The sequence below is a fragment of the Artemia sp. Qi Xiang Cuo genome, chromosome 6 (assembly GCF_049724085.1).
Source record: "Artemia sp. Qi Xiang Cuo chromosome 6, ASM4972408v1, whole genome shotgun sequence".
In the NCBI taxonomy this organism is placed as follows: domain Eukaryota; kingdom Metazoa; phylum Arthropoda; class Branchiopoda; order Anostraca; family Artemiidae; genus Artemia; species Artemia sp. Qi Xiang Cuo.
In genome coordinates this window covers 58,217,104-58,232,068 of record NC_142799.1, presented here as the reverse complement: position 1 = coordinate 58,232,068, position 14,965 = coordinate 58,217,104, and the positions used below count along the sequence as shown (strand labels likewise).

Genomic DNA, 14,965 nt, shown 5'->3' with positions numbered 1-14,965 from the left:
TTCCATAAGAACCATATTCCTCCAGGGCATAACTTACAATGCCTACCCCCGCGCCCTGGGGAGCTGTGTCGACACCGGAGTTTTTGTTATCTGAACTTCGAACTATTTTTAATAAAATGTCTTTCTCAAAATTTTTACCTGATACATTTTGGAAAAAAGGCGGTAGGGGGGGGGGGGGGCTAGCTGCCCTCCGATCATTTTTGACTTTTAAAAAGTGAGCTAGAACTTTTAATTTTCAGTCAAATGAGCCCTCTCTAAAGTATATACCAGCATCCATTCTATAAGAACTATATTTGTCCCCAAGGCATAACTTACAACACCTGGGGGGTTGTGTCGACCCTGGGGATTTTGTTATATGATCTTTGAACTATTTAACAAAATGGCTACGTAAAAATTTTTATCGGATATATTTGGGGAAAAGGGTGTGGGGATGGGGGCTAGTTACACACCGATCACTTTTGGCTCTTAAAAAGGGCACTAGAACTCTCGATTTCCAATCGAATGAGCCCCCATTGAAGTTTATACGACGACCTTTTCCATATGAACTGCCTTTGGGAAAAAATAAATAAATAATAAAACATTGGAGCCGTATGGCCTTTACTATACGCAACGCTATAGCGTTGCCTATGAAATTATTGCCGATCTCACGAAGTAAGTACGCCATTGCATATGGACTGATTGGATGAATGAACCTTACGGTCACAAGTTTTGGATTTTCCTTTGTATATGACAATGTGATTTCTTCGAAACATCGTTTCTTTTCTTGATAAAACACAGCTTGAAGGTATGGATCGGATTAAAAAAAATCAAAGCAGGATCAACTGAATATTCAATTTGGTGCAGAACTTGTCCTCCCCTTGTATATAAATATTTTGAAATTCCAAACACGACTTCCTATCAAATTTTGCATATATGAGATTAATTGTTACCTTTTAATAACAGAAAAGACGATTTATGGAATTAAAAACAACAACGTAGAAAAAGAGTCGTCCCTCACAAAGTTCTATGACCAGGCAGAACAGCTTGGGACAAGAAACAAATGCAACTTCATACAAAACAATCACAAAAAAAAACACAATAAAGGTAAGTATCTACTAATAAATTCGAAATTTTAGAAAAAGAAAAAAGAACAAAAAAGTGAAAAAAAACTAAATGAATTCATGACTTATTTTAAAGTGGGTAAAGAATGACACCTAAGGGCCGACTCAAAAGTGGGATCCAGATAACATAAGGCAAAACTATAGGATTGTGAGAAGAACTTGAAGTTCATATCAGTTTCTGATATGTTAATAATAGTCAGAAACTTGTTGCAAGGTTGGGCGACACACTTGCTACTTGTCCCTTTAAAAAGACCCAACAACTGAAACGTCGACGCCCTATGTGCCACCAATGGTCCTGGAGAATTTTTATCCCTTTTTTATTTTTAGTTAAAAACTAAATAGGAATAAATCTAAGGGACCTAAATAAGGTTAATGCATAGTTAACGAAAAACAAAGGATGTACAAGAAAAAGTAAAGTAAAGTGATTCAGAACTAACGAATTATTTAGTTGACGATGGAAATGTTTCCGTAATAAAATTTCTTACTGCATTGTATATCATGGAAACTGCCCCGGGTAAGAAGAAAATGGTAATATTCATATAATTGGAAAATGGGAAAAGTATTCTCAGGAACGAATCGGAAAAATCCGTTTGAGCTTTCTTGAAATACAAAGACTTGTACAAATTTTCATTTTCACGTATTTCAATATAGTTCTTAAAAGATAAATTTTCGAAAAATCGGCCTGTTAACTGAGCCTCCCGACAGATGCATTTTGGATAACTTAGGACAAGCTCATTTGCATGGTGTACGAAAAACCATATTTTTCGTATAGCCTACAGTTTGAAAACGGTCAATATGACGGGTACCCAAAAAAATCCGTACACAATTTCCCTGGAAAATATCTAACAAATCCTTCTCAGTCTGTTTCGGAAGGCCCACTCTCCAGAACCATACTTAACCCCTATTATCACTGTACCTGTTATCACTGTACTATAGGAAATCAGATTTGAATAATACCTACGGTGAAATGTCCGTGGGAGATAGAAGAACTGTTTCCACCATGCAGAAATGTTATAATTGTCAGAGCTTTGATGATTTGGAAACTGAATGCCAAACTGAGTGGGATTCCTAACCTAATCTGCGAGTGCCAAACTGAGAGGCCAACTGATTTGGGAACTGAGTACGTAACATCTGTGAAAAAAGGAGACATCTTGCCAAGGTTTGTTATAAGCGGAAATATAAGTACGAGATGGATGCATGTTTTTTGCCTTTTGAGTTGAGTTTCTAAACTCTACGCTATCGTGATGTTTCTTTCACTTTTCACAGTCTATCATGAGAAAATCTTAATCTCTGGGACTCAAGCAAGAGTTCGAAAATGATCCCAATTTTAATATCATCGTAAACCTTGCAAATTCTTATGAAGTCTGAGTCGATTCTTGACATCCCTTCACCTCAAAATACTTATCTTCAACGATTTCCTTCGTGATTTCTCAATATACCACTAGTTCTTTTGCCACTTCAGCTTGGCACTTAATCCCCTACTATCGTCTCCCCCCCATCTCAAAATGGACTCACGACTTTGGTCCTTCGGGTACTTTCTAGTACCTCAGCTAGTCATCAAACCAACCCTCGAAAAAAAAAGTCATACTTTTCCATAATATTAAGACTGCAATAAAGAAAACTCGACTTAGCAACGCTTAGGGCAAGATGATTAGCGCCAAACCATAACAAAACCCTTTCAATAAGGTCTATAAAATTCAAAGGAGCATCAGATTATGTTGTGCAAGAAGTGAAGAGGCTGCTATAATAAGTAAACAAAAAAAATACGAGTAGAATAATAGGACACTTTTTTTCTATAAAACAGTGGAATGCAAACTTTAAATGAATAAGTCCTGGTTGAACTTTCCTGAAGTAAAGATGCTAGGACTGTTTTAAAGAGATTTTAGTTTTAATGATCGTGTTTTAATGTGAGTTTCTTTTATATTTTTTTTAATTTGTTTTTCTAAGAGCTGCCCTTAGATATAGGGTCAAAAAATTCATTTAAAGTTCGCATTCCACTGTCTTACAGAAAAATCTCCCTATTGCTCTTCTGTATTTCGTTGTTTATGATGGAAAGGCAGAGTAGTCTTCGTCGCTATTTGCTATGATAAGTAAACGCAATAAGAGTAACCGAAGAAGAAGAACAACTACTAGAGGACTATAAAGACGTAAGACAAGATAGATGACAATAAACAGTTGGTTTATTAGTTTTAATTAATCTAAATAAGATCATTAGCATACATAAGGCAGCAGCAGCCATAGCCTTGAAGGGCACCATAATTGACAATTGACGGCAAAGGAAATACTTATCAGCCGAGAATAATCAAAATTCAAATAAGAGTCAAACCAGTCTTTTATTATTCATCGTCATCATCAAAGTTACACAGAGGTGCAAAATGAAAGGGACTAGGACTCTACCCGGGAAGGGGGTACAAAAAATGGAGGTCCATAATTTTTACGTTATTTCCCAATTTTGATGGCAGATCAGTCCTTTTTACCAATCTCCGGTGGTTAGATTTGGTGGTTGAAAGAATAATTTTTTTTATGTAGTAAACACAATACATCATCATTTTGCCCAACTATTTGCCAATATAATTGTCCAAATATTTGGATAATTATAATATAGGGTAGGAAGTTCCCAACCTTTTAAAAGTTCATACCCCTGTCGAAAAGGGGTATTTTTGAATACCCTAATTTGACACCCCACTAAAATAGAGTCCAATATATTTATTGTCCGCTACTTTGTGTATGTACCATGTTTATTTTTTTAACCATAATATTAAAAATCATCCCACCCCAATTCCATCAAATATCTCCCTTAGGTATTCATGATTTTCCAAGATAATATAAATTGATATACATTTAACTTACCCTACGGGCGATTCTGTGGTTTCAGTATAGTTAGAGGGCAGTGGCGAAGTAGACATGTAAATCGTAGTAAGCAATGATGCAGTTGTGTTTGTTGCTTCGCAGCCGTCTGTGGACTGTGGTAACACGGATACTGGGGGCTTTGGGCCACCAAACCCGATCCACAAAGCAAATGCGAGTCCAGTAAATAAACCAGACAATGCACCCTGAAATGAAACGGAGACTCAGCGAACCAAAGAAAAATATTAAGAAATGTTTAACTGAATATAAGGTTACGTTAAGTAAGTTAAATTTTCAATTCGTTTCTTCAGTTCTACAAAAGAAGACATACCCTTCCTCGGGACATTGTACGAATATAAAAATACAAAGATGATAGTTGATGATAACACATATTATTTAAACCCTTGTTTAATCGACAAAATATAAAAGAGCAAGAAATAGAGCAACCATGTTCCTTCACCTGAACCATCAAGAACTCGAGGTTAATGTTTTTGTATCAGTCCAACGTTACCCAAAAAGGTTTTAGAAGTATGTAAGAAAGAACCAAGTCGTACTATCTCTGTCATCCACTTCTCTCATAGACTCTGAAACTCTTTCAAATATAAATAAAAAGACAACTTTTCAGTTGTCTTTTTTCAGTTTTAAGGGCCGCTGCATAAGGATGGCTCAAAGTTCTACTTTAAAAAATAAAGACCAATTTCTAACACAGTTCTTTTTTCCCGTACCATGCATAAGGCTCTAGGGTACAGAATCCGAGAACACTTTGAAGAATATAACTACAGTTCAGCATGGGTTCACAAACGGCATTCTTGCAAAACGCGACTTCTGGAAGTGATTAGGGATTTCCAATCAATAGCAGATATTGATTTTCTGTTTGATTGCACTTATACTGAATGTTCAAAGCCTTTGACAAAATTCTCATCTCACTCCTGATTAAGAAGTGACAACTATTGGGAATTCGCCCTCAAACTAGAGATTACTTTCATAATAGATTACCTTGCACACAGAACAAAATGCTTCCTCATAACCTATGCCTGTAGTCAATGAAGTTTGGCAAGGTAGTTGCAATAGACCGGTACTTTTCTAGCTTTTTATCGATGATCCCCCAACATTGTTAAGAACTGTCAGTGGACAAAATGATCGCGGACATACACATCAGTAGCAGGCATAAACAATAATAATGAGTGAACATGAGATTTCGTTGCTTCAAGATGAGCTGGATGCTCTACGTCGGTGGAGCACGGCAAATCACATTTTTATTAAAGAGACTAAGTGTGGTCCTGTACAATATTTGTGCAGACCTCTTCAATATCCTCATTACTTCATTGATGGTAAATCAATCTCAAGCGTAGAACATGTTCGTGACCTTTGGGTTTGCCTTAACTCAAATATCCACTTCAAGTTCAAACTTCGTTCACTGATGTCACTTTACGTCCATACTCGAATATACGCTTATCAATAGGGTTTCCACTCAATAAGAGGGATAGAGTGAAAGTCGAGAAAGATAGGGGAGAATTGGGTACCTAGGGACATGTTCAGCTTCAAGATGTATATCTCAAGCAATTGTGACTCGATTTTACTGAATCAACCGGCTCTGAGTATTTTGCAGTAGGTTGCATCAAGACGTGGCTAATTGTAGAAAGAGACAAGCAAAGACAGATAGCCAAGCCAAGCCATTTTAATATAATTTTTTCACTTTTTAAAGTTTATAACAGAGGTTGAGCCCGTTTGTTTTCTGAATGCACTGATTTTGTCCCATAGTACCCAAGAGCTGGGTACTATGGGACAGTTGTGTGGTACTCTGGGTCACAGTGGTATATACAAATTTGCTTTCAGTTATTAATAAAATAGAAAACATTTAAAAACGTTTCAGTTTCAAGTAACAAAGGTGGGCACTACGGCAACAAAATTTTTCCAGTTTCTCTAATTCAACCGCATATGCAGATAGATCAATCTAAAACATAATCATCTTTGAAAGGCGTTCAGTCCCACCATAGAGTCTAGGAACTAGAAGACGCAATTTGACCTCTCTAACATCCAGAAAGGCTTAATCTCTTTCACTGGGGAACACAAACATCCAAGATGGGAATTACCTTTTCAGGAAGTTGAAAAAGTAACCATCACCTAGTTCGTTTAGGACCTCAACAGTATAAAATTTTGAACCCTTCTTGCCTTTGTACTCTACCAAAACGAAATCACAAGGTTTTATCGCATCTGTTTTGTTTTGCTCTATAGCAACCCTTGGAAGTCGACAGATCATATGATTGCACTAAAACTGGCAAAAATGTGATCTTGGTTGCACTAAAACTGGCAAAAATGTGATCTACTAGTTGGTGATCTTTACTTTTAACATCAATAACGGCACTCCTATATACCCTGGTATCTTGTATCGATCCTGCCTGTCTTCGGTTTACTATAACATAATCAATAAGGTTTGCTGTCTTACCATCACGTCAATACCATGTTAACTTATGAGCCATTTTATGACCAAACGCCGTAGTGTTTATGACTAGATTGTTATACCTACAAAATTGCAAAAGTCTGTATCCATTACCGTTTTCTTTTCCTCCACGAAATTTACCTAGGCTAGGATACCATCTATCCCTATTTCTACCGACCTTGGTATTAAAATCTCCCAGTAAAAACATATTTCTACCTGAGACCCTGTCTAGTTGCTCCTGTAACTGTAAATAAAATTCATTTGAGTCACTAGTATCTACGTCAGTCGGTTTTACAGGGGCGTGTACTACTATAACTGATACCCTGAACTTTTTATTCATAAAATGAGCCATTAGTAATCTATTATTAATACCTTCCCAGCCTAAGCAAGACTTGGCAGCTTCCTTATTCATCATGAGCCCTACTCCCTTTCTATGTACCCGATCCTTCCTGTCTGAGTAAGCAAACTCTGTATCACCTAATTTCATGTTTCCTACCCCTGGGATATGAGTTTCTGAAACTCCTAAAAAGTCCAGTTCAAATCGTTTGAATTCGTCAGTCAAAATTTCGACACGATAGTCATTTTTTAACGTCGTAACATTCCAAGTTCCAGTTTTCATGTTCTTTAAATCATTGAAATTATTTAGGCCTCAGGAAAAGCAATGATCCCGGATACCAGTGCAGGACGGGGATTACATATCTTCTCAAGTCTACACCGAAGTGCTTAAGCCGGCTTAGAACCGGACAGCAAAATGTCCCTGGGACCTTCATGAATGGAGGCTTTGTGCAATCCTGGGCCCATCTTGGTCATAACATGGTTTTCAACACTTGGCGATGCTCTTCTATCAACAATATTTAAAATCCTGCGCAGATAGTCTCAAGCCTTAAACTTTCAACGGATTGTACTTGTTCACCAACAAATATTATGTTACCGTGAGAAGGCAGCCCAAAGCGTTTAAATTAGTAAAGAAGAGGTTTTCAGTCCGAAAACACCCGCCAATATAGACAAGTCCCAGAGGAATTGTCTATTAATCGGGATCTTGTGCAAGCGCTGTGTCGTTTACTACGCTATAATTTCCTCGACGGGTGCCACTCCTCAGGTAGGAATAGAGTTGGTCGCAAGGTCCCCAGTCTTGCAGGTACTCCGAAGGGTCAAGACAATCCTTTTCAGAGGCTGTTGTTCATAGGCCTTGTTCTCACATCCTGCTGCCGTTGTCCTTCTCTTGGGGATCCTCCCCTGATGATGCCGTGCATCGCCAAACAATTGAACCCATTACTGGGAAAGGGTTTGTACCACCTGGAGCTTGTGGACAAACCAGTGGGCCCATTTTGAATGTACATTTGAGGGGCCTCCTTCCTCCTCCGCCTTTATTTATGACCCCGGGCGAGGGTGCCCCAGTTTCTATTATGGACCCCCAGGGACAAGGTCCCCCCTTGGTCCGTGTCTCCTTTGGAGGTACCCTACATATCTGTAGGGCGTTCCCCTATCGCCACCTGGGAACACGCTGAATGGCCTGGGGGAGGCCAGTGGCCAGTGGGTAAACCTCATAGAAATTTTTTTGGCAGTTGAGCCACTGAGGGCATGCACGTACACAGATGGTGAAAGGGCGAAGGGTTTTGGGCTTGCCCCCCCCCCCGCCATGATTTTCCAAAATATCCTGAGTTTCTTGACAATTCCTTTTCAAATTATCAAATGAATCTTTTTTTTCATTGCTGGGCCCCCCAAAAAAGGTCCTATGTACGTTCCTGGTTGAATTTCACAGACTCCATGAATGTTTTTGAGTTATGATGCTATTTTTCAACTATTATTTAAATCTTTTGGTGATAAAATAAAGCAATAAGTCTGCTATCTAATTTTTAGTTTCTTGGCCTAAATTTTGACTCGTGTAAAGTCTATAATGCAATACTTCATAATAAGTAGCATTCTAATTTTTCTGTCTCAAATGAAAACCAGACGATTAAAGGGAGTTGATTTTCCCTCTTTCTGCCAGCAATATATAAATATAAATCTCACCATATAACGGAATCGTAACCAAAGTTGTCATGGTATTGAAGATATACTATATTATTATCTTCACCAACTGTATTTTACCTTAATTAGTTTCCTGAAAATTTTGACCCCAACTTCATGACGCAAGTTAGGAGTACTGGGAATTAACCATTACCTATTTTCTCAGGATGACCTAACTATACAGTTGGAACAAGCAAGCGGACTTGATGATATAAAATATGCGATCGAGCACCTTATACTCCGATCTCATGGCAGTGCTCGCACCAATTACTCGACATCGACATACTCTAGCATGAGTGGCAGTGAAATGAGTGAACCAGTGCGTCGTCTAGTTCGACACAGTTCCTTAGAAACAGTTAATACCAACGTTACAGTTGCTGACAAGTTTGTTTGGGTTGACTTATACAACAGGTAAATAATTTTCAGATTAGAATCAATTTCCTATTTACAAATACCACCATCATCTTGTAAACTATGTAAATATAAAGCCCACTACAAAAGCTATTTTTGAGGAATCGTCTCTGATTGTGATTGCGTATAAGAGGGTGCCTCCTCCTCCTTAACAAAAGTACTAAAAAACTTCAGCGTAAAGAGCAAGGTGTTGAGGAGGGGCAACGCCCTTCACATTCGTAATAATTTTCGTTCGTTTTACGTTTTAATTTTGCTCCTTACTTTCAGTTAAAAAAAAAAGTTTTTTTTATTTAATTATTGACAAGGCCGAATGGTCCCGTTTGATCATGATTGGAATTAAATTTTGAAAAAACAAGCTTTTTTATGGGAGACAAGGGCGTTGTTTAGTTTTAAAACTACTGAAATAATCCAATATTTCAGGGGGTGCTTGCCCGTGAAATCCCCTATACACTCTTTATGTAAAAATTTAGCACATTCTTCATTGAAAGTATCATTAGTATATAATACAATATATCCTTATTTGGTGCAATAGGTGAAAAGGAGGGTTGCCTCCCATACATTAAATTCATACATTAAATTTTTACTAATAATTTTAAGTTTAAACGTTGCTGTAATTTAAAAAAAATTCCAATGATATGGACCAGTCTTTCCTTACTTTTATTTCTTCAATACGAACTGTTTGAAACCAAACTTCTCCTTTTTTCAGGGTTTGAAAAAAAATATTTAGAAGCAAAATTATTAATTTTTTTATTATAAAGTTATGTAATATTAATTATAATTTAATTATATTATTTATTATATATCGCCCTTGTAACAGCCAGGAATCGAACCGCAGTACCCACGGTTTGCAGGCGCCGCTTTATCCATTCAGCCACTACAAGGTATTTGGAAACTTTTTAATGTGACCAGTTTTTATCAATGATTATGCTAGAGCAGGGCTTCTTAAACTTTTTTCATTCACGACCCCATTTGCAATTGCAAATTTCCTGGCAACCTTATATAAATATAATTAGAAGACCAATAAATATTTTTCGATGATCCATTTATAAGGTAACAATATACATATACACATGAAAATATATAGTTTTAGAATTCGTTTAAAAACATACTAAAATCTAAAATAAAAATTCCACAAAAGTTGATTTAATTATACTTACAAAAATTATATGCCCTATTTTTCATCAAAATTGATTTTTTTGCAATAACATAAATAAAAGAGAATGCTTAGTCTTAGTTCTTAGTGTTAGACCGTCTTAGTTCAATCGAATATATTCGAACTCAGTCGTTAGGTGGTACTTCAGCTACTTTTGGCTATCTTGGATAGGGGTTAGGTCCCATGCTTTATATATAGATCTATATTAAAAATGACCATGGATTAAATAAACTCCTGGAAGAAAAATACAAGTTTCAAATTCATCTAATAAATTACAGTTTTGTGTTTTGATCTGAAATAACCAATGAGCTTCAGTGAAATAATTTCTTCCCTATCTTTTCCACCTCAACCTAGACAAAAATGGTGGGAATAGAGCAACAATTCGGATCCTTAGTGCCTCAAAGTATAAACCTAGGATTACTGAATGTACTGGCAACTGAACAATCAAAGGAGATTTTCCAAAGGAGATTAGTCTCTACAGAGTTCCCTGAAAAGTCTTATCAAGATTTGCTTTAAGAATAAATTTCACTCTGTTAGTTGTTCTTGTAATGCGTATTTTGTCATGAAGTGTATTTCAGCGCTGTCAATTTTTGTTTTGCTTTTGCACAAGCTTAGTGACACTTATCATGTTTAGTATTGAAGATCGCAGGAAATTTTTTTTTCTCAGACAAGTCGAGCTTCAAATGACAAGTATTAATGCTTAATTTTTAAGGAATTAGGTTAAACAAAGAAGTCTAGGGAGGAAAGGAAAGAAATTAATGGGCATTACCACGTGCAAACGCAGAATTTCCCTTCGTCGGAGATAGTTTTCAAAAAAAGTGTAAAACATAAGTAAATTACCCGTAAAATGTAAGAAACCCTAGAAAAAACCATCAAAATTCCAAGGTTTTTGGAAGTGGCATGCGTCTCAATACACGCTCTCCCTCTTGCGCAGACGTTTATGTCGTGACAGTGCATATTTAATATTAAGAGTAAACAGTAGAAATTTAACAGTAAATTCTGTCACAAAGCAGTAGGTATTTCACCAGTAAGCAATGTCAAGTAGCAAAATATCAAGCTTCTAATTAAAGTTCCATTTGCCTTCACTGAAAACAGAAGAAAAAAGAAGCTGAAAGGTTTGCATAGAAAAAATCAAAAATATATAAACAGCTGGTTTATAGTTATAATTTAATAATCAGCGGTAATTTCTATGTGGCTTGAAGGAAAGTATCCTAAGCAGATGTAAAAGGATTATTTCCCTTCATAAATAATTGCCTATGTGCTACAGCTACAACTATGTGATCAGGCTACATCACGGACAAATATAGCACAAATTTCCGCATTTGGTTGAGATTTTGATCATACAAATTGATGGAGATAATGCCTTTTGAACAGAAATGTCCAATTTATGGATTCAAAGAGACCGGATTACTTATGGAGTAGTAGTTGTAACATAGACCCTTGTTCTTAAATAACTCTCCACGTGACTGACGTGTAGGATATTTACCCTAAATCTTCAAAGAAAACATCAAAAGTACTTGACACAAGTTCAGGAAAGGAGTTTTTTGTCTGATGTAGAATTTAAAAAGCTAGATTTTTTTTAAAGTAAAGAAATACGTCAACACTCAATACGTAGCCAGAATTATTCTAAGAAAAAGCAAAATTAAGACTCAAATACGTAGCCAGAATTATTCTAAGAAAAAGCAAAATTACGAACTACCATCAAGTGTAAAGACACTAATTTTTTGTGCTTATCAATAACATAATCTATTGTTTCCTTATCAACTGCAAGATCTGATAAAGAAGACTGATGCAGGAGAACACTTCTGTCAATATTGTTGTAGAAACTTATTAAAATAAATAACGACAGCTCAACATATCTCCACATTTACAAAACTATTGGATTAAATCTTCTATACCTCAGATTCACCGTTACTAACAAATTATTCAAAAAAAAAATATATCTGCTTTCGGTTTTACAATCTAATTTTATAAAACTAATTTTCTATTTTATCTTGCTCTGTCTGTTTCACATCCTCGAAGATGAAGGTGGGAATAATTTCACAAGGGGAGGGAATTAGATTACTTAAATCGTAGATCATGAAGCCACTTCTTAGATAATGTATCTTGGGACTACGGGTTTTTGTTTTACTTAGTTTAATCTCTTTCTTTTTGTGTTTCTTGAACCAAAATCTTTTATTATAGCTGAATTATTCTATACCTCTTAAAAAACATTCCAGGAGTAGGGGTCAGCCGAATACTTTTGTATTCGTCACAGTCATTTTCGATGGATTCATTGTTGATTGGAGCCCTTTCCACATCTTTAAGGCTTCTATCACCGCAGGATGCCACATTTACAACAACAGTTTTTATTTCATTTTTTAACAAGTCTTCTTGTAGCCTACTTGAATATTTTTTTCACTGGCTCCATGTCCCACAGTTGCCTGTAGAGGAACACTGAATAATTTTAGAGCAATAGATTTTTTTTCCTATAAGAGAAGGATTAAGCAAGAACTTTTAAGTGGTATTCACTGAGAGAAATTTATTAACCGTTTTATCACCACGGCATAGCATTGTGTATAATTGGAATATGTTTTGTAATTTTGTAGATTTGAATATATTCCTGGTTAACAATAAAATTAGTTTAAAGAATCATTTAATTAGTAGCTATTAATTTACGTGGAATTCTGGGGTGGGGGCTCCTCATTTTATTTATTTTTTATTTGGTTATTTCGAATTTATTGGACGTTTTGTTTTGTTACCATGTGGAGAGTTGAAGAACCATCTTTCTATTCTGGCATTTGGATATAGTGCTATTTATTTATTGTTGAGTGTATAATCCGCACACAAGTTAACCTCACTGTGGATTATTGAAGAACTTGAACTCAGCCAGAGTCGACTCAGCTCCAAATGGGTACCTGCAGAAATCTGAAGGTAAACAGGAAGGGTGTCACCCAATTAAAATTTTGAGATAGCCATTTTGTTCAGCATAGTCGAAAATCTAATAAATATGTCTTTGAGGATGACTTAATCCTCCATACCCCCAGGTGAAACGCCTGTAAGTTGTGAGCTTTACCCAATATTTACATATAGTATTGGCTATTGGGAGGAAGTATACAGACATTCTCAGGAGGGATTTTTTTCTGGTGGGGAGGGGGGGGTGGTGGTGGTGGAGGAGGGAGTTACGCGGAAGAATCTCCGTGGAATATGTTTCCTTGGGGTAAGGGACATTTCTCTGAAGGGGGCGCCGGGTTTCCCAGCATTACTTAAAAAACGATCAGAAATTAAATTAACTGAATTACGGAATTACTGAAAGTAAGAAACATCATTACTAAGTTACAGTACATTAAGTACATTTTAAGTTACAAAACTTAAAACGAATAGAAATTATAACGTATATGAGGAGGTTCACCCCCAACTCAATACCTCGCTCTTTACGTTACAGTTTTTTTAGTACTTTCAAAAGAGCTATCTTTTCTAATTCAACGTCCTTTGTGATTCAAACAAAATTCGAACTTTAGCGTCGTTACGGAAGTTAAATCGTAAATTACGTCAGAACAAAATTTCGAAAAAGCTATTTAGCCCCCCCCCCCCCAAAAAAAAAAAATTAATATGAAAATTTTGTTTTAATTATTCATGTACGGTGAGCCAAAATAAAAGCTGCATTAACTCAAAAACGTTCAGAAATTAAATAAAAAAAACAAGTTTTTTTTAACTGAAAGTAAGGAGCGACATTAAAACTTAAAACGAAAAGAAAGTATTCCATATATGAAAGAGGCTGTCCTCTCCTCAACGCCTCGCTCTTTACGCTAAAGTTTTTTTTATTGTTTTAATAAACAAAGTTGTGAGACAGAGTCAAACTTTAGCGTAAAGAGTGAGGCGTTGAGGAAGGGACAGTCCCTTTCATATACGGAATAATTTCTGTTCGTTTTAAGTTTTAATGTCGCTCCTTACTTTCAGTTAAAAAAAACTTTTTTTTATATTTAATGTCAAAAAAGGATGAGCAGACACGAGATGCATTGCATGGGGACTAGGACTATGATATGCCGATGCCAAAATTTTACAATTAAAACCGCGTTTGAAAATTTTCAAACAGTCTCAAGGCCAAAAACTTTTAGGATAGAGGTCTTTTAGTTCTGGTCCTTCCCTATGAGAACTCGCTTTCCCCATAAACCTCCCCAAAACTCAATTAAAAGGCTTCATAATGATTTTTCCCCTCACGACCGCACCTGCGAAAGAAATTTCTGTGTACATCCTTCCAGCAGTTTTTCAGTTTACAATCCCATAGTTGGAAAGATTAAACTATATTCCTGATATCTTGAAATATTTTTCCTGACTCAAAGAAGAAGCACGAAAAAATTTATGGAGTCAAGCTTTGATTGTGTTTTCGGGAAACAATGAATGCTAATTAGAAAAAAAAATTAAATCGTCAGCATTTGTCACTTGTGATTTTTTAATTTTGGAGAGTTAACTTTAAAGTAGAGTTTAAAATATGATAAAGAAAATCTGTTTTGCCGTTTTTTTTAACAAATTTCATTTTGGGTATCTTAGTTTAAATAAAAAAGGCACAAGGACACAATACCACTCTCCTTCTTCTTTTGCTGAGGAGGAGAGGGAGGGAAAAGCCCTATTTTCGACTTTTTTTTTACCTTTTGACACATATTTTGAGAGTTTATTTAAACATTTCAGAGTCACACTACCTCTTACCCCTAACTGTGCCTCTACAAAATTGTATTTTGCCGTACCACATCACTGAATTTTTTGGGTGGTCATACAAAGTCAAGAGAAAGGTCTGGACCCTATAACTACAGCCTATCCACTCTGCTGATTATTTATCCGCTATCACTGATAATAAGAGGGAACTTTTTTACTAAAATAATTCGAACATGAACAGAGAGAAACAAATGTTACCGAGTATAGTCAATATATCTATAGGCTATACGAGTACAGCCTATATATTTAGAGTATGCTTTAATATAAAAGTAAACAAGCAAACATGAAAGGAACAAATACCCATAAAAATGC

General features: G+C 36.0%; 1 protein-coding gene across 2 annotated transcripts in view; it reads right to left on the bottom strand.

The window, feature by feature from the left end:
* LOC148951445 (putative sodium-dependent multivitamin transporter) overlaps window positions 1–14,965 on the bottom strand; it is a 63,032-nt gene that overhangs the window by 16,563 nt on the left and 31,504 nt on the right. For both annotated transcript variants that reach the window (XM_089090281.1, XM_089090280.1), the window contains one exon: window positions 3,951–4,153. In XM_089090281.1, coding sequence (XP_088946407.1) covers window positions 3,951–4,153 — 203 coding nt within the window. The remainder of the gene's footprint in view (window positions 1–3,950; window positions 4,154–14,965) is intronic.